Raw genomic sequence first — 22313 nt, forward strand, 5'->3', positions numbered from 1 at the left:
TCCTGTTTGTTTAAAAGGGCCATTAGGGAAACTGAAACTGAACTTCCTGTCTGTTATTTCATTAAAAATGGAATTCTTATGAGAAAATGGAGACCTCTTGAGGTACCTGTTGATGACGAATGGTCAGTGAACTATCAAAGTATAGTTCCAAAACCTTATTGATCCTGGCCCAAGAAACTCCGTTGGCTTGTCATTTAGGGATCAATAAAACTTATCACAAGATCTTAAACCACTTCTACTGGCCAGAACTCAAAAATGATGTTGGTAAATACTGTAAATCTTGTCACGCTTGTCAAATGATAGGAAAACCAAATCAGAAAATTTCCAAGGCTCATCTACAACATATTCCTGCCTTTGACGAACCAGTTAGCAGAATTATGGTAGGTTGTGTTGGTCCCTTACCTAAGACCAAATAACCAATAACTGTTAACAATTATGTGTGCGTCAACAAGGTTTCCAGAGGCAATTCCCTTGAGAAATATAAAATCTAAAACAATAGTAAAAGCTTTGATAAAGTGTTTTTTTTTACTCACTTTGGCCTTCCCAAGTCCGTACAGTCTGATCAAGGCTCAAATTTCATGCCTGGAATTTTTCAGCAAGTTATGTACGAATTAGGCATTCAACAATTCAAATATTCTGCCTATCACCCTGAGAGCCAAGGGCCATTAGAAAGATTCTATCAGACTTTGAAAAATATGATTCGATCATATTGTTTTTATACGGGTAAACATGGGGATCAAGGCAGGCATTTAATATTGTTTGCTGTTAGGGAATCAGTTCAAGAATGTTTAGGTTTCAATCCCTTTGAACTGGTTTTTGGACACTGTGCGTGGACCATTGAAGTTATTGAAAGAGTTTCTTTCTAATGAAGATTCTGAGATTAATCTTCTTGATTATGTTTCTAATTTTAAGTATAAGTTGTTAAAGCTTGTGAGGTCGCAAGAGCAAATCTGCACTCTACTCAATCCAAAATGAAGTTCAGATATGATAAAAACTCGAAGGAAAGGAGCTTTCAGTCCTGGCTCTCTTGCCCATACTACAAAATCTTCTTCAGGCCAAGTATTATGGTCCCTACATAGTTGACAGGAAAATAAATTATTTAAATTACATCATAAATACTCCTGGGAGGCGTAAACAAAAACAACTCTGTCACATGCTACAACAGTATATTGAAAGAGATAGCCAGGTTAAACATTCAATTAATTTAGTTGTACCTGTCCCACTCAGTGAAGATTTAAGTGAAGGAATATCATTGGATTCTACTGATATTGGAATGACAAATCTTCAGAATTCAGAAATTATGAACGATCTGGACTAGAAACATTCACATTTGCAAGAGCAAGAAAGAAATGAACTTAAACAGTTATTATTTGAATATGAGCACTTATTTCCAGACGTTCCTACAAGGACAAACAAAATTTTTCATGATGTTGAAATTGTAAATTCCAAACCTGTCAAACAGCATCTGTACAGGATGAACCCTCTCAAATAGGAATACTTGAAAAAAGAAATTCAATATTTGCTTGAGAATGATTTTATAGAGCCCAGTAAAAGTGACTGGAGTTCACTATACATACTTGTTCCAAAACCAGATACAACTTTCCATATGTGCACTGGTTATAGGAAGGTGAATACTGTGATAAAAACAGATTCATTTCCATTACCAAGAATCGATGACTGTATTGATAAGATCGGGAATGCCAAATATGTCACCAAACTTGACCTTCTGAAAGGATTTTGGCAGATCCCACTAACGGAAAGAGCAACGGAAATTTCGGCATTCGTGACTCCAGATGGACTTTATCAATATAAAGTAATGCCGTTTGGGATGAAAGGGTCGCCAAGTAAATTTCAACGTCTCATGAGTATGATTACATCTGGTCAATTGTGATGCTTACATCGATGATGTCATCATCTACAACGACACCTGGAAAGAACATTTAGCAACAATTCGGAAATTTTTTGACAGACTCACAGATGCATGTTTGACAATTAATTTTCTAAAAGTGAGCTCTGTCGTGCTAGTGTAACATTTCTAGGACACATCGTGGGACATGGACAAGTTAAACCTATAGATGCTAAGGTCAATGCTATCTCTGAATTTCCCGTGCCTGTTAATAAAATGCAACTGATGCGATTTTTGGGTATGGCCGGATGCTATCGAAAATTTTGTTCCAATTTTTCTATCAATGCTGAACCCCTAACAAATTTATTGAGTAAGAAAAAACAAGTTCCTTTGTACTGAAAAATGTCAGGAGGCTTTTGATATGTTGAACGCCAAGCTTAAAAGCGCATCAGTTCTTACAGCTTCAAATTCCAAACAAAACCGCACACACAAATTTAGAAAAACATTAACGACAAAAATAAAAAAATGAACTAACCCAATTAGAGAAACTCTCGGTAAGTTAGAGGCTTCGGTGTAGCGTTATGATGCTTATACTTTTCATTTTCGTAGGAAGCTTTATTTTTTTAAAATTACGTTTCAGCAAAAGGTCTGTTCACCCTCTGCTGGTGGGGAATAAGATGCCTAACGTGGGTGTTAGGGTGTTCGTGAATAGGACCTATACAATATATGCTGTTACTCAAGGCACGGATTCAAGTCCTATTTGGAACGAATTATAACTTTCTAACCTCTTTGATTATATTATGTTGTTCCTTATAATTTCTTTATCATATACTCACTCATTTATAATGTCGGATCTAGGGATACGTACTTCGCATTTCAGTTTGATATGCATGTGTCCATTTATAAATGTATGATTTTAGGTATATACCTTGCGTTTCTAACTAGAAATCCACTGCATTTGTAATCGTTGCTTACTTAGCGAGTTCTCGTGCACCTCAAGTTCTTATATGAACATCAAGGCTTTCTTTCAACAACAACAAAAATAAATAAACGCATGGGGCGTGAGTTATGGCTGGTACTTTAGAACTTGAGAGCCAGTGCTGGCTCATACCAAATCTTTATCTGGATATTTATTTTGAAAATAACTCATTCATCTGTTATCCTTTGGATGATACATGACTGGAAATATGCAGCTGTCGAGCTGTTATGGGGGGGGGGGGGGGCGCAGATTCTTGAGTTATGTGTAACCTGAATACTACAGACAATGGTGTTGACTCAGTACGATGGGCAAAAGGTTCTGGACCAATGGGTCATCAGGCTGAAGAGGATCTTGAGTAATCCTTCGGCAGTCTGGGAGAAGCTGACCATGTGATGTCGTTCCTTCACCAATCAATGGTAACTGTGGAATCGGAAATATCTCGAGCTCTTTCACTGGATGGTATGAGATAAATACCATCGTGTCTCAATTGAGAACCCAAAATTTGTATCAATAAATAAAAATCAAGATCAATATCAATGCATGTGAAAGTCAATCATACATCATACTTGCTGATGAAACATATATTATTCATATTTGTACATTGTTCCTAAGTTCCATCCACTGATCGAAACTTATGCTAGACCCATATATCACTTATATTTGTTTAAATTCTGTTTTCATTGTATCCATTTAGGAATGATATTTTATTATGTTCACTGTTGAATTTTGTTCACATTTTCTTACATTTGTTGTTGAATTTTGTTCACATTTTATTTTATTTGTTGTTAAATTATGTTCAAGGGGTAAATTTCATTATTTATATGCTGGTAAATAAACATTGCATCATGAATAAACATCTCATTCACATTACTGTGTTAAGAGTTTTTACTACATCCAACTCCACTTCGTTTCACCTTTTTACATCGTGACCATACCTGCATTAGGGCAGCATTATGCTAGCAAATATAATAATGCTGGACATCTCTATCAATCTCAAGGCACTAAATTCTTCAAGATTCGATCTGACTGACCCAATTTTCAATATTACTTATGGTTCATATATGCAAACAAAACTCATAATGTTTCATAGTTTATTCATATAAACATAATATTACGATACATTCATCATAACACCCAATCCCTGGAAAATGGACTAAGTTCAGGGGAGAAAAAAAATTATGGGGAAAAAGGTTCAGGAAGATGGACACTTTTTGAAGTTTTCTATAAATGGATATAATCAGCCTATAAATATGAAAAATGACCCAAAAATGTAAAAATAAAAACAAAGCTCAATGGGAGTGAGGCACACACTGCTCATTGTCTGATAGTGGATTTCTTACATTAAAGATATTTTTTTTATATAATATCAGCAATAATTTTTATTTCTCTATTAATCATCTGAAGAACATTCCTGATGTACTCAAGAATTTAGCTTTCTTATATTGACAACTATGTGAAAATGCCACAAAGAGACCATTTTTATTTGAGAATTGCATTAGCCAAGTTACATTCTTAAATGTCAGAGCTAAATGCCAAGTAACTTAATATGTTACATTTTAAATAATTTTACAGACGGCAGGATTTTACTTTGTAAGTATTATATGTAGTTCCAAAACAGTGTTCTTGATTAGTTATTGTTAAAACTGAAACCAAAAGTTAAAAAAAATCAGTGAACATATAGGATATTTATGAGATTCCAAGGTGGTATTATGTCGCAATAATATGAAACAGATGTATAATTTATGTAATTTTAACCATGCTTTTTCAAAGCTGAATAACATTTACTGATGCGACAGGCAGAAAATGCAATATTTGAAACTTCTGTTTCACTGGCATATTGAAAAAAGAAATAAATACATTTTATTCAATTAAAAATATTAATAAATAATGTATGACAATATATTCCATCACTTTTTTCTAAGCATATGAAAACTATCAGCGATGGAATAAAAGCCTAGTTCGACAATTTTTCTTGGATTGGGTGATAAACATCTTGGATTGGGAGATAAACAAGCACTCATCGAAAAAATCCTTGCATCAACTTTTACATCTACAAAGATAGCACTAGGACAAATTTTCTTCACACTTGATCTTTTGACATGAAACAAAAAATAATTACAGAAGATTAGTTTCAAAAAGCCAGTATAAGAACCTATAAGCTCAAAAACAATGCATCAGTGTAAAGACAGTCCCACCAATTCATGTATCTCTGGTCATTAGAAGATCCAAATATTTCATATTAAAACCTAGCTGTTCCTAGAACTAGAAACGTCTCCAAAGAGCATGGTTGCCGGAAAGATGACCTATCACGAAACCTAACCAAGGTGTGACAGATGGGTGGACCGGAACCATGAAAGTGGAAATCTGTATGTGCAGTGACCCAAATATAGTAAATAAACAGGAATGACACAACAAATAAAAATACTCATTTCAATACTCATTTCAAAAGAATCTTATAGCAGGAATACAAATTTCTCATGTTATTATTTCAAACATTCTACTTGTCAATTAACTTAATTGTTGGGACAAAGAGATCTATTTTGCAATGATTAAAACAAATAGTAATATAAATTCATGACCTCTCTTGGAACTGGATCTCTTATACTGACGTAAGAGATAAAGCAGTGATATGCTTGAAATGTAGAATGAATCCTTGTCCATCACACTTGCGAGATTCATATTAATTTCTCAAAAGTCATGTTGACTGATCACCCAAATGCCCTAAAATCATGATTCATATGTTCAATCCCTACCTTTATTTTCAGTTACTTCCTGCCTATAGTTAGACATCTTTCCCTTTTTTAAAAAGGAGGGGAGAGTTGCCTTCCAGTTTTAATATAGATTAGATCCTGACATCAAGCAACGCTGCTGCAGGAACGCTCTGCTAAAATGATACATTTAATTTATCAGACATTTTCTTTAGAATTCTGTAATGTCCACACTAAAACCATCTCAGTAGAAAGAACAATTTCTTCAGTTCCAAGGTATTATCGATGGATTTAACTGAATTAGTTATGCAAACAGAAGGCCCAAGTGGCATGAGATCACTCTCCAGATGGACATCTGCCTAAGAGCCAAATGCATAAACAGCTGGCTAAGAAATGTGGGTTAGTATGATGCATTACGTATAAATTACATGTTATGAAAACAAATGTTTCAAGGTTTCTGGTTTTTCCTATATCTACATCCATAAAATATGGTGCTGAAATATCGAAATGCCTCTATGCCATCAGAATTCTCTTAACTTCTGTTCAGCACCTTTCAATTACATGTTTAGAAGTTTTGTATCTTTTTAGTACATACATGAAAGCCCTTTTATGCCATTATTTCTCTTTTCAAACCTGGTTGAAACTAGAAGCCTGGTTGTTGAAAGAAGTTTAAAGTAACAAATACAAGACACACCAGATACTTGGGGCATGCCATAAAATCACCCAAGATGATAAAAAAGTGGGTACAGTTGAGGGAATACTTAAGAACAACAGTTAAGCCATATGACACAAGGTATATGTTTGATGTTATATCCGATGTTCTCAAAATTACTTCCTTTTCTGAAATCCATTACTTTCCTTGAAATCCACATCTACCATTTTTAGGCTCAACCTTCAATACCAAGAAATGTATGGAAGAAGGATAAAATCCTTCATATGCATCAGTGTGAGAAGTTCCACCGGGGGTCTGAGTTTTGCTTCATACACAAGACTTTGCCAAGTGTCAGATGCAAATTTTTTATCTCCAGGGTGGAAATCTCCTATTCAACAGAGGTACATAATGAAGACATATATGCCTTACATTCCTAGCTATAAAGTACAGGTTAAAAACAAAATGGCACACTGATGGTACAGATTAAGTATAAAAAGGACAAAAGATGCATTAATAAAAATGTTCTCACACTTAAGAGATGGGTAAAATCTTTTGTTTAACACCTCTAAATTTGGTACAACTTGGAAATAAGGTTAAACCACAGATAAATTTCATAATTACTGAAATTAAAGTGACAGAAAAATACAATTGTGATATATATATTAAAATGATATGTGGGCAAGACAACTGTAATGTGATGAAATATAAATATTTTCCTCCAGGCTTCTACCCTTGAAGAAAATGATCATACACAAATAGGAAATTGATTCTATATCAATTCATATGCTTTCATGCATCTTTGCAAATATAATTATTTCTGACAGTAGTGTAACTGAGAATTACTCCTACAATTTCTAAACTATTTTAATTCTTAACAATGCTGGACAGTCTGTACTTGTGCATGTGTTTGTATATTTGTACATAAGATATCCAGTCTTTTACGTTTAAGATACTTTTACTTTATACTTATATTTTAATTCTGATATATGAACTTTGCAGTCTGAAATAAAGAATTCTTGTCTCATATATGCAAGATCAACAGAATCCATGTTAAGAGTTGTGGAAATAAAGATGGTGGACCATCTGTATGGGTGTAAACTATAAAAAGACAATATTATCTTCTTAACCTTTTAAATCATTAGCTACACTTTAAAGAGTTTTGTTTAATATAAAGAAAAAAAAATTGTTTAAAACTGTCCTAGCATGTCTTCTGAATTATAAGAAACATTGCAGATTTTCATAATGTGACAAGAATAATGGCAACATCTATTGTGCATTCATGAAGGATAGGCTGATCCCCCTTGACTTTCTCACACAGGCAAACTGTTCACACAGATTATGGAATCAGAGAAAAAAAGGTCTCAGGATTTATTTGTAAAAATATAACAAATTACTTGTCTTGTCCAATATAATGAAAAGGAGCCACCCTGACCCCAAAAACTGTGGACACCCACTGCTGGGGGAGGTTATGACAGAAACCTATATACTGAAAACTGTGGACACCCACTGCTGGGGGAGGTTATGGCAGAAACCTATATACTGAAAACTGTGGACACCCACTGCTGGGGGAGGTTATGACAGAAACCTATATACTGAAAACTGTGGACACCCACTGCTGGGGGAGGTTATGACTGAAACCTATATACTGAAAACTGTGGACACCCACTGCTGGGGGAGGTTATGACTGAAACCTATATACTGAAAACTGTGGACACCCACTGCTAGGGGAGGTCATGACTGAAACCTATATAGTGAAAACTGTGGACACCCACTGCTGGGGGAGGTTATGACAGAAACCTATATACTGAAAACTGACATCTTTAGTGCTTTCCTCAACCAATTTTACTATTCCTCAAAATGGGGATTCAATATAAGATAAACTTAACCAAAGCAACTTAAGGTCACAATGACAGCTAGATCTAGTTCTGTGCCAATATGCTAGGAAATGAATTGACTCAGTGAATTCTCACCTGTGAGAAATAGTTTAACAAGATGTCTAAACAATGCCTGAAATATAAATGGCTGACCAAGTTGCTGGATACAGTCAATACACTTATCACGTACTACTCCTCTCTAGATTTGTAGGATGTGGCAAGAAAACTGATGGACATAAATTAGCAATTAATTTGGACTGTACTTAAATGCTTTCTGCATGTACATATAAAACATAACATAAATATATATGTGCTGACATGAATACAAATATCTCATTAAAGCAGGCCAATGCATCAAATTTCCAGTCTGAATATTTTCTGGTCCTCTTAGATGTTTATATATTAATGACCAGATTAATTACTTTCCCTATGTATCTATACTTGCTTTTAAAAATTGTCAAAAACATAGATCCTGATCTGGCAGCACATAATGGGCCAGCAGATCAGGGTCTGTGTTGTTTGTTATACTGAAATCTCGCAACAAACTGCTTAGACCCAGATATGCTGGCACATTATACTACTGTATATCTGTGTTGGTGGAGTTTTCAGTTGGGTTCAACTTAAAAGTGAGAGTTTATAAAGTACAGGGATTAAACAAGGAAACCTACAAAGGATTTTTTCTCTGCACTAATTCAATCCATATGGGAATTTATGTACAAGAAAATAAAAAGTAAATGTTTGTCCATTTTTGTTTTAGATCAAAATGTAAAGAAAGGTTAGCTTTCATGCATGTGGTGGTTATAATAGAAAATTGTACTAAATTTTGGCTTTATGATGGGATGCATGAGTTTTTGAAACATTTCACAAAAATATAAACTGGAAAAGGTCATCCATGAAATTTCGGGATCTGTTTTCAAGGTATATTCATGACATATGTATCCACTTCAATGTAGGCTTAATTCATGATGCATGTAAAATACATTAAGTATACTTAATTCATGATGTATATCACATTAATTATGCTTAATTCATGATGTATATCACATTAAAGTATACTTAATTCATTAGGTATATCACATTAATTATACTTAATTCATGATGTATATCACATTAAGTATACTTGATTCATGATGTATGTATATCACATTAAAGTATACTTAATTCATGATGTATATCACATTACATATACTTAATTCATGATGTATATCACATTAAGTATACTTAATTCATGATGTATATCACACTAATTATACTTAATTCATGATGTATGCATATCACATCAAAGTATACTTAATTCATGATGTATATCACAGAGTATACTTAGTTCATGATGTATGTATATCACATCAAAGTATACTTAATTCATGATGTATATCACATTAAAGTATAATTAATTCATGATATATATCACTTCTAAGTATACTTAACTCATGACATGTAGTCAAATTAAACTATACTTAATTTATGATATCACCTTAAAGTATATTTAATTCATGATGTATGTATATCACATTAGGTATGCTTAATTCATGATGCATGATCAATACATTAAGTATACTTAATTCATGATGTATATCACATTAAGTATACTTTAATTCATGTGTGTATATCACATTAAGTATACTTAATTCATGATATATGTATATCACATTAAGTATACTTAATTCAAGTTGTATATCACAGAAAGTATACTTAGTTCCTGATGTATGTATGTCACATCAAAGTATACTTAATTCATGATGTATATCACATTAAAGTATACTTAATTCATGATATATATCACTTCTATGTATACTTAACTCATGACATGTAATCAAATCAAACTATACTTAATGTATGATATCACCTTAAGGTATACTTAATTCATGATGTATGTATATCACATTAGGTATGTTTAATTCATGATGCATGTACAATACATCAAGTATACTTAATTCATGATGTATGTATATCACATTAGGTATGTTTAATTCATGATGCATGTACAATACATCAAGTATACTTAATTCATGATGTATGTATATCACATTAGGTATGTTTAATTCATGATGCATGTACAATACATCAAGTATACTTAATTCATGATGTATATCACATTAAGTATACAGTAATACCTCATGCATTCGCGTTTCTGGATTCGTGAATTCACGGATTCACGAAATTTTCATTGGTACCCTCTACATACATGTTTTCTTTACTTTATTGAATTGTACCTTCGTTATATAACTTCTGTGACATATGAAGTTTACCTAGTTTACCTTCCTGACAATGACAAAGAAAACATCAGTCATTAAGTTTACAGTTCCATTCGTTACTTGGTTTTACCTTACTGTGAGTGCAAAAGAAAACGGCAGCCAATGAATTAGTATAGGGGTAATATTAGTATACTTGTACCATACTGTAAATGCGCCAGTGTGGCAAATACCCATTAGGCGATACTGTACTCTATTTTTACGTCAACCATTTATTTCTCTTTTTTAAGGGTAATGTATTAAGCTAACTTTTAAATGAAAATAAAGTGCTTTGGGAGCATGATTTGGGTCATATTTAGGGTTTAAACCCTAGAAATAAGCATTTATTATTATTTTTAGTGACTCGTACCAAACATTCGCGATTCCTCCTGATCCGCGACTGGTTCTGGAACCTAACCTCGCGATTGTTTGAGGTATTACTGTACTTAATTCATGTTCTATATCACAGAAAGTATACTTAGTTCCTGATGTATGCATATCACATCAAAGTATACTTAATTCATGATGTATATTTCAAGGTATACTTTGCTGGAGTTTGAGATCTTAAACCATCAGAAAGGTCTTCTGAATTTCTAGTCAAGCCTCAATATGGATAAAAGTCAAACAATATGGACAGAAACCATTGTGAGAACTATGGATACAACCCATTGTGACAGATATGGTTACAAGTCACTGTGAGTAAGAGTAATGAAAAACTAACAAGACGATGTACATAAAAAGAGCAAACTAATGGATCTTAATGTTGTACAATTATTATACTCCTTTAACTTTCTCTAAAAGTGCTCCAGCCCTGGGGAGTGGGTAAAACAGACACAATATTTTGTTATAAACAAAAACATTTATTTTGTGTCACAAGAAGTTATCCACAGAACCACATACATGCCAACCCCTGATGAGGAAAAAGTGTAATTCAAGTGGACAAAAAGAGTAATCCAAACAGAAAGAGTAATCCACATAAAAAATGCTAAAAATTCAATGAATGATGATTTATTTCCAGCTCTGGTCTTTTAACATCCTTTAATGCTTGAAGTTTTCATATGTAGTACTTTTAGCTTTAGAAAGCAACATATTATCATGTTGCATTTTAAAACACTTTGTACCAGCTGAGACCATGAATGTTTCGCACACCAGTAGAGCACTGAGTGCTGGGTTACTGAGCCTGGATCTGAATTCACTTTTATTTTTGTTAACAATACTGAACAATCTCTCACAGTCAGCATTAGAATGGTAAAGAACCAATATTTATTCCATAACCTGACAAAGGAGAGGAAATTTATATCTTCCGGTGATTTGGTCTTTTAGCTGGGAAATAAGGTGCCACTGCACATCAACTCTATCTGCATTAAGTATATTGTCAGGCAGAATGCCAACTTGATACTTCAGGAATTCTCTTTCCAGATGATCTAAGGTAGACAAGGGTGGCAATAGAAAGGGATATCTCTTGACAAAGAATCTAACACTTTAAAAGCTTTTTGACTGTCTCATTTATATCTGAAATTGAAGCATTTAAAAACACTTCATCTCCATATGGTAATTTCTGGAGCATGTAATCACAGGCTGTAGCATAATAATCTCTAACATTATCATAGAACACCTTCACAGCAAGAGTAGAATTGTGTTCTATGAATTATCTTGCTTCTGCACCAATAGGAAGTACTTCAATTTCTTTCTAGTTTGCTCTGCCATGAAAGTCTATATCAGTTAAAAACTTAACTGATGAAATGATTTCTGGCTTAATAAACCCTATTAGCAAATCTGACAACTGGTTTGAAAGAATCTTGCACATAATATGAATGCATGGTTCTTCTTTCTGTAAGACAACAGTTGCTGCATCTAACAATGGAATGGTGCTCATTATAAACAAGCAATACAGCAATGTAACTGAATTATTAAGTTTTCTGAAAACCATCTCACACTTTGATTCTTCCAAACAGTGAACAGATTCTGTTTCTTTCTGTGACATCTTAGTATCCACTTTGCTAGTTTTGCCCTTAGAAGAATGAGAAGATTCAGTATGTTTGTACTTAATTTATCCTCCGAAGAACCAGATCCAGTTGGTTGATTTAGTTTACTAACAATGGGTTAAGTTTTCTGTCACAATCTTGGTCTGAGCCTGGAGGCTCTCAAGCTAGATAGATATAGCCTTCTCAAATAAAAATGTCATGGATTTAAATTTCTTCCTTTGGATAACCCATCCTCTTTATTGTCAGTATTTCTATCTATACTTTCATCTCTTGTTCTCTTCTGATATCTAATAACAGATTCTGCTTTTGTGATACTTTTCTTCACTTTTTTTCTCGGTTCCTCTGTGCTGACTCACTTTCAGATCAAAAGAAAACTTGTAGTGCTGTCCAAAGCTCAAGAAAACGGCTAATACATTTCCCACGGGATAACCATCTTGTCCACACATGCTTTATAACTTTATAGTCTTCAAGATCAAACTGATCTTAAGAGCTTGTTTCCTTTAACTACTTTTCTCCAAATATCAGTATATATCAATTAGCAAATGAACAATATCTACTTCTAATTTATCAGCAGCCTTTCCTGCAGTATGGTGCATCAAATGACAGGGACAACCTGTTATGTACACTGATGGAGGCATTTTCAAAATATAGGATGCAACTCCTTTATGAATTTCAGTCATCACTGATGCATTACCAACTGCAAACACCATACAGTTCTGCCAACTTATGTCATGTTTTGTCAAAGCATTATTAAGCAAATCAAAAATGTTTTCTCCAATGGAACCTACTGCTAATTCTGGTAATGAAAGAAGAACATTCATGACTTTGCCCTTTTCATTATTGAAGTATCTAACACATACTGGGTACAATTTTTTGTCATCATAATCACTACTCCCATCTGTGGTAATACTAAACGGCCCAATTTTGGAATCAGGAAACATCTGTTTGAACCATCATGGTCTGCTACCGCTAAGGGTAGTGCTTGTTCTATTAAGAAATCAGTAAATAACACCGCTGGATTTATAACATTCATGTCTGCACTCGAGTTCTGCTGTAAATAAGAAGTTATCTTAGTATTGGAGTTAGTAAGATGAGATAAAATTCAATGTGCTTCTTTGTTTTCAATTGTTTCTCCACATCAAATTTACCACCATGACCAATATTAAAATCGTTTCTGCACAGCCTGCAATGGGCATAATGCTACACTAGAATGGAATACTGTATTATGCCACTGATGTATTCATCTTTGAATCTATGGAGGATTTGGTTTTTGTCTTTTTCTGATCCATCTGTGAAATTATTGACTAGAATCCATCTGAAGACTTTTAGTGCCAAATATTAAAATTATTTCCACACAGCCTGCAATGGACATGATGTTGTCCTTGAATGGAATGCTATATTAGATCATTCATGTCTTCATCTCTGGGACCGCTCCGGTGGCCTAGTGGTTAGAGCATCCGCCTCGGATGCAGGAGGTCGTGGGTTCGATCCCCAGCTGAGTCATACCAGAGACTAACAAAAATGGTACTAACAGCTGCCTCATTTGGCACTCAGCTTTAAGAAGTTAGTGTTAGGACTGGTCGGCCTGATGTCAGGATAATGTGACTGGGTGGGACATCATGCTACATGTCTGTGGCCATGATGCCCCAGTGCTAGACATCACTATAAACTGCCACACTGCAGACTTCGTAGCTATATGAATGAAAAATTGTTGTTGTTGTTGTTGTTGTATGGTTTAGATGAGAAAACAAACTATTGATTTTTTTGGGAAGGTGGATATACTGAAATCACGTAGCCCACATACATGTACGCATAAGGTGTAATTTTGTGAAAAAGGCATAATGATTACACCAAAAGCAAAATGGTTGGCATGTATGGAATCATGTGTCTTGTCAATGAACAGTGTTATAATGATTTTGGATTGCGCTTACACAGGCAAAGTATGAAATTCTCTTATATCTGGATATAGACTTTACACATGTATGCATATTTCACCAAATTCAATTGAATACAGCAACTTATGTGGAAGACTGACTTTCAAAACTTGTACATAACATCTTGACACTTTTCATAGTCTCTGTCATTGTTGTCAGTGGATAAAACATTGCTGGCGAGATAAAAAAATAAAGTAAAAAGAGGGCAACATAGAAGCAAGAAGAGCATTATGGGTAAAGAACAGCATTCCTCTTTTTCAACTTAACTGGAGAACTTATAAGAATGCTTTAAAAAACGAAAAAATGAAGATTGCTTACTCAGCTATAATAATAGGATAGGCATTTAAAAATGGAAAAAACTTTGGAATTTTTTTTCTGTAAGATTAACATGAGGCCTAAGTGGGTTTTGAGATCACTCAGATAGGTGACAATGGCCTATAACCAAATGGGATTGAGATCAATCAGATAGGTGACAATGGCCTATAACCAAATGGGATTGAGATCACTCAGATAGGTGACAATGGCCTATAACCAAATGGGATTGAGATCACTCAGATAGCTGACACTGGTCTAATAACCAAATGCAAACAATTGATTAAGAAATCTGGTTCAGCAGGATGTTTTCTGCACAAATCTCTCTAATACAGTTGACTGCATATCTTATGAAAACACACATTTCAAGGTTTCTCAAGTTTATGTATATTCATGTATATTTCATGGCACATAAGTACTGAATGGCTCCTATGCCAGAATGCGCCGAGTCAAAGTTCTTGGTCAAAATCTGTTCAGTGCTTTTTGGATAAATTTGAATGAACAATACAGAACTTTCAGCAATGGCAGTCATATTCGATAGCAGAATAATATCATTTTTACAGATCTGTTCAACCTGGCCATTATTTTAAATAAGTTCTGAAAGAGTTTTTATCTTTTAAGTAACATCAGCCATATTTGATGTCAGAATGGTAACATGTTTACATATCCATCCCTTCATGCCAGAATTCCTTCACTAAATTTGGGTCCAATCATGTTAATGGTTTTTGAGAAGTAATTTAAAATATTTTTCATTTTTAGTAATGGTGGCATATTTGATGATGAATCTAAAACATCTGTATAAATCTGAAACCCCTTCACAAGAACACTCTCCATCAAATTTTGGACAAATTCTGTAGAGCAGCTTTTTTTTGGAAAAGGTCGTTTATATTTTCTTTTTAGTAACAGCAACCATATCATCTGTACAAATCTTATAGACTTTCGTGTCAGGATGCTGAAATCGGTCTAATGGTTTCTAAGAAGTTTAAAATAGCAATTGTTGACAGATGCCAGATGCCGTAAAATGGATGAAATGCTAATAACCAGTTGTCCTTATGGTCAGGTCAGCAAAAGAACAACTCTAATAATAAAAAACAGTAACGTGGTTGACGAAGTCATGTTTAAAATTCTGGAAAATAAGAATTATGTGGTATATTTTCTCACTAGCTCTACCACTATAACTCCACAAAGCAAATGTAAATGTTGTGAAAAGTAGGTCAATGTGCCCTATCTTGATCTTCAAAATAAATGTACCTATGAAGCTTATGGATTTAACATGCACTGTCTGAGATAATGAGGTCAATGCAAAAACTTTATCAGAAAAGATTAATACACCATTACCTATATATTGCCAATGCTTTGCAGATCATACTAAAAATCTGTCTATCCTAATGTGAATTATTTTTTATCACTTTGTCCAAATCTCAGATCAAAACTTTAATTGCAAAAAGGATAGTTTGAGACTGTAGCTTATTTCAAACTCATGCAGCAAATATTCTTTGAAACAATCCAACTAAATGATTGGTTAACTTGTGAAAAAAAAGCTGGAAGAAAAACAATAACTGAATCATATGCATTTTACTTGTTACATCCATCTACTGCAAGTACATGCAAACACTACATATAGACATATTATTCAATCCCTTAACACACAACACCTTAAATAGTTTTGATGGTGAAAAATGACTTTGGCTGGAAAAAGCATTTTAAGTTTTAATACTGCTATCACATCCCCTGTAACAGAAGAGAAACTTTTCAGTCTACCCCATGTTTAATAGTCCTCTTCGTAGATACTAACAGCATGGTTGAGTCTGGAGATTAGTGACCAATGGGTCTCAAAGACCTGGGCCTTTGGTCAATGTATGTGGCCTTGCACTAAACTTACTGCGGAAAAACCATCTTATTAGACTTACCATGGCTGTGACCTCTGACCTTCCAAACCCTGAATCTTTCTTTTTCATGTTTACCTTGATATTGAACTTTTTCAACCTGAAATTAATAGGCTTCTTCCTTACCATTTGTACATCTGCAAAGTTCGATAGCGGTAGACTGTGGAGAACTTGAATTATTGTGCAGAAACAAAATTGGCATCAGATGGCTGGATGGATGGGCAGACATTGTAACATTACACTCTACTCCATGGCAGGCGCATAACAAGACAGTAATTACAGACTGGTTTGGCCGCAAAATCTGTGTAATTGTTTCAGTTGTGAGTACCAAATATCAGTATTTATCTTAGTAAAAGTAGCAACCTATTTCTATAAGATTACGAAAAGAATCACTCTTCAATACCTAGGATTAGTTAAGAATGCATTCATTTTCTTTCTTTCCCTTACTCATAAAATTTGAGCCTACTGATTGGATACTTTTTCTGGCTTGAAACAGTCTTTCAGTTAAATCCTTCACATGATCTCTGGTAAAGGTAAAGGGCAATGGTAAAAGGACAGAAGTGTTCTCCATGATAAGGGGAGATAACTTTGCTAAAAGTTCAGTGACCACACACTTGTGGTCCAACACTTTCGTTATACTGTTGTTGTACTTGTGTTCTGAAGAAGAGGTTTTGCATATTCAACAAACTCATCTATTAGCACTGGCCATGCACCTGGAAAAGAAAAGAATACATTATTTTATTTCGGATCAATGTCAACGCTGTTCCATGTACACCATTCCCTCGATAACTCGTGCCCTGATAACTCGTGAAAACACTTATAACGTGGGGTCAGGTGTGGATCCCATTTTTTAAACCAGAAAATACCCCAAAAATTGATTCCTATTTGTTGAACTTGAAGAAAATTTCAATCAAAACTGGTAACGGAAACTTTGATGTATCGCTAGTTTTATCGTCAAAAACGGTATATAAAACCTGGAAATTTTATTCAACACAAGGAAATATTAAATTTAAAAATAGGACATACAATTTTTTACATTTTCTTTCCAAACGACATTCTTAGTACATCGCATTTAGCGATACTTAAGGACATTTTGATCAACAAAAATGTCACTTACGCCTAGTGGAGGCAGTACTTTAATAAATAAATACAAATTAAATAATTTCTATAGTTTTATCTTTTAGGTCCTTTTAAGTGTAATTGTCATAAATGCAATGTGTCCTCTTGTAATTAAATGTAAAATGTGTCAATCTACCGTAACAGCCATGTCAGCAAGCATTTCTCTGAGAACCTAATTAAGTGCCAACAGTGTTTTGATAACTGACTTCCAAAGTATTTCTTGTATTGTTGCACTGAATTAAAAGCTGGCTTCCTTTGTATTATCAAGTTAACTATGTCTTTTGAATAAAATAAAGGAGGTGGAATAAAAGTTAAAAGGTATTTAAAAAAATCCTACAAACTTAAAATCTAGTGGCCCCTGTCATATGTCGGGTGAACTCACTTCATTTGATCAATCAAACACCTATAAATGTTACTGTGTATGTAACATAAACTACCTTAAATTAACCGACTCTTTCATAACTATGATCAAAGATAACAAGGCAGCCAAGTGAAATGAATACTTAATAAAATAAAGTGCTTGATTTCACAGATATGGACCAAGCGAGTTTCAGAGAATTCTTGAACTGGCACTTTGAGATATCCTCATGGATGATAAGAAGTTTAATTATTAATTCCAATAAAATCATGACATCAGTATTTGACTAATTGAACAATATTGAGTTTCTACATACACAATTGTCTCACGAAATAAATGCCATGTATTTTGGAAAAAAAGGAATCTTGTTTGGTGGTGTATCAATGTTAGTCTAGTTCTCTGTTCTGTGGACTCCCGATTTAAACACCAGTATTTTGGGAACCAGACTCATTAAGAAAACAAAAACCAGTGACATAACACAGATTTTTCACGTACATGTGATGGTTGTTGAAACCAGTTGGAACGATTTTTCATTTTGAAAAAAAAAAGTTATTTAAACAGAATAACGAACAACTTAAACAGAAACAGCACATTATTAAAAAATTATCAACGTGATTGTAAAATAAGGATTCAGTCAATAAACAGCCCAGTTCTCTAACTTCGCTCCCCCATGGTTTTCTCAAAGTCAAAGTGATTTTTTCTCTAAATTTTTGGAGGTCCCTTGGTAACTCGTGCCTCGCTAATAGTGCAGTCTATGTTTGTGGACCCCATTGTGCGCGAGTTATCGAGGGAGAGGTGAACTAAGAGATGACTCTGACCGCTCCAGTGGCCTAGTGGTTAGAATGTCCACCTCAGATGTGGGAGGTTGCAGGTTCGATCCCCAACCGAGTCATCCCAAAGACTTATACAAATGGTACTAATAGCTATCTCGCTTGGTGCTCAGCATTAAGAGGTTTGTGTTAGGACTGGTTGGCATGGTGTCAGGGTTATTTGACTGTACATCATGCTACATGTCTGCAGCATGATGCCCCAGTTCTAGACATCACTATAAACTGCCACACTGCAGACATTGTAGCAACATGTTAAAACTCCAAATCAAACACAAACATACTCACACATAAGAGATGACTTAACATATCCAAACTGTTTCATACATGTCATACAAATGCAATCTCAGTTCACAGTCATAACAAAATTTCTCTTAAATGTTCAAATGAAGACTAACAATATTCTTGCTATCTGTCAGTGACAAGAGTCTGCCATCATAAGCATTTACCCAAATGTCACCAATCAAAATAAACAATTTGTGTTCTCAATATTAAATCTGATCATTATGGTGGAGGTGCTTTTTTCTTACCTCTTCATAGTACAAGGCATGACGGTTTAAGACATCTTCCAAGTTTTCAGAAAAATCCCACCACCAAATTCAGGATAATTACTGACCTTACGAATAACTGAAATTATTTACTTTTGCTGTGTAAAGACATGCCAATATTGCTTTGAATTCATTTACTTTGGCTGTGTAAAGACATGTCCATATTGCTTTGAAATCATTTACTTTGGCTGTGTAAAGACATGCCCATATTACTTTGAAATTATTTACTTTGGCTGTGTAAAGACATGCCCATATTGCATTGAAATCATTTACTTTGGCTGTGTAAAGACATGCCCATATTGCTTTGAAATCATTTACTTTGGCTGTGTAAAGACATGCCCATATTGCTTTGAAATTATTTACTCTGGCTGTGTAAAGACATGCCCATATTGCTTTGAAATTATTTACTTTGGCTGTGTAAAGACATGCCCATATTGCTTTGAAATTATTTACTTTGGCTGTGTAAAGACATGCCCATATTGCATTGAAATTATTTACTTTGGCTGTGTAAAGACATGCCCATATTGCTTTGAAATTATTTACTTTGGCTGTGTAAAGACATGCCCATATTGCTTTGAAATTATTTACTTTGGCTATGTAAAGACATGCCCATATTGCTTTGAAATTATTTACTTTGGCTGTGTAAAGACATGCCCATATTGCTTTGAAATTATTTACTTTGGCTGTGTAAAGACATGCCCATATTGCTTTGAAATCATTTACTTTGGCTGTGTAAAGATATGCCCATATTGCTTTGAAATCATTTACTTTGGCTGTGTAAAGATATGCCCATATTGCTTTGATGTAAAATTTGTAGCAGAAGACTAACTTCAAAGGAAAACCTTGCAACATCTGCAGAGTTTTCTACAAGGTTTCTAAGTACATGTACTGTGATCTGATTTGAATCCTCCCAATATAAAAGATCTTATGGACACCAATAAAGGTAATGTTCTGAAATTCTGATTATCCAATGAAACTACTTCTTTCACATTTATGAAAAGTGAAAAATGGCATTCAGAACAGTTTCTAATGAAAACACCTTAACAGTATATGCAATATTCGATCTGACAGGCTACTAAGATTAATTGGACTGGGAACTGGGCAGCTTTGGCTGTTTTATCAGCCCTTTTATTACCTTTAATACCAATGTGACTGCATTGATCACACTAAAGAATACTTCTTCCAGAATGTATTGGCAAATCATATTTCTGGGATAGTAATGTGTTATCATATTTAAGGTTTTGCTTGTTTCATTGTCAAAAGGTAATCCTGAATGACAATGACATCTGTTTTTTTTCTTTCTCCAAATTAACTTCAAAATTTTAGTATGGTGGAAATTTAAATGGAGCTTTGATTCGATAAGCATACGAAGATGCTGCCATGGCAGCTCCAACCAGGTATCAATCTACTGAACCATCTGTATGCAGTAATGTATGGCCATGACAGAAGGCTCTGATTTTATTGAATTTACTCTGAAAAATGAAAGGACTGGTTTGGAATTTTTCAAATTGGCAAAGATCAAATATTATTTTGCCAGTTTTGATAACCATGGTGGTGATTCTGAAAAACAGAAATTTGCGGTATTTGATGTCTTGCTACTTTTAGGTCAGGTGGATGCAATGGCCAAAAAGTTAAGTGTTTATTGGGTTTGGAACATACAGGGTTTGTTATCTAGGCCTTAATACGAAGTCACATATCAAATTAGATGCATTAGAGAATAGTTTGATGTGCCAGTTTTACTGACCTGAGATAGAATGATGACTCATTTGCCTCAACAAAATGGCTTCTGAAAGAAAAGCTTGAAATATTCCAAGAAACAAGTCTGTGAACTGATGAAGCAAATGCAGTCATGATTTACAAGCTTGTTCATACACAACTGAGCCACAGTAATCGTTAGATTTTAATAAAGTCCTGCAAATGCTGAGTAAGACCATCTGATCTCTTTCTAAATCTGCCATGATTTGTATTAAATGCTGGGCTTTTTGACAAATGTCCCAGAGGTATCTAATAAGTAATGTCCTAAAAGTCCAGATTTCTCTATGAAAAAATGTCATGATAGCATCTCAGGTCTTTATGAATCTTATGTAATCAGCAGATTGTATTCATGTTACCTAGTATTAAAGATTTAGTTGAACTTCTGCAGTGATTCATGTTACCTAGTGACAGTATTAAAGATTTAGTTGAACTTCTTCAGTGATTCATCTTACCTAGTGGCTGTATTAAAGATTGAGTTGAAACTCGGCACTGATTCATGTTACCTAGTGGCTGTATTAAAGATTTAGTTGAAACTCTGCACTGATTCATGTTACCTAGTAGTTGTATTAAAGATTTAGTTGAAACTCTGCAGTGATTCATGTTACCTAGTAGCTGTATTAAAGATTTAGTGGAACCTCTGCAGTGACTCATGTTACCTAGTAGCTGTATTAAAGATTTAGTTGAACCTCTGCAGTGATTCATGTTACCTAGTAGCTGTATTAAAGATTTAGTTGAACCTCTGCAGTGATTCATGTTACCTAGTAGCTGTATTAAAGATTTAGTTGAACCTCTGCAGTGATTCATGTTACCTAGAAGCTGTATTAAAGATTTAGTTGAACCTCTGCAGTGATTCATGTTACCTAGTAGCTGTATTAAAGATTTAGTTGAAACTCTGCAGTGATTCATTTGGATTATGCAGTAAGGTTTTCAATTTTGCATTAGCCAAGCTCAACATTTTGTAAATTTATTGGAAATGTTTTGCAATAAATAGGCATTTTGAGAGTCAAGCTGTAATCACTACTGTCCTAAACAGGTGTACTAGATTTTAAAGGCTAAAATGGTGGTTGATTTCATGTACTTTTCTGTAAGACCTTATAGGTTTGAGATTCCTCCCTTACTATCCACATTAATAAATCCATGTCAAGTTTACTGGAGTATAATACAGAACTAAAGAGTAACATGTTTACCACAATCAGCTGTGTCCTTAGCATTACTACACTGTCAATAAATGAGTGTGGGTGTATTTTGAGTTGGACCATTTTTATAAGTCTTCGGTATGACTCAGCCAGGGTTCAAACC

At 34.2% G+C, this 22313-nt stretch overlaps 1 protein-coding gene across 1 annotated transcript in view; it reads right to left on the bottom strand.

Annotated features, from left to right (window-relative positions):
* Positions 1 to 3902: 3902 nt before the first annotated feature.
* Positions 3903 to 22313, bottom strand: part of LOC149799890 (DCN1-like protein 1) — a 31086-nt gene continuing 12675 nt past the window's right edge. Inside the window, exon 7 of the mRNA XM_089959338.1 lies at positions 3903 to 17120. Coding sequence (XP_089815464.1) covers positions 17041 to 17120 — 80 coding nt within the window. The 3' untranslated portion in view covers positions 3903 to 17040. The remainder of the gene's footprint in view (positions 17121 to 22313) is intronic.

The sequence above is a fragment of the Sinohyriopsis cumingii genome, chromosome 5 (genome assembly GCF_028554795.1).
Source record: "Sinohyriopsis cumingii isolate HCF-2022 chromosome 5, ASM2855479v2, whole genome shotgun sequence".
Taxonomy (NCBI): Eukaryota; Metazoa; Mollusca; class Bivalvia; order Unionida; family Unionidae; genus Sinohyriopsis; species Sinohyriopsis cumingii.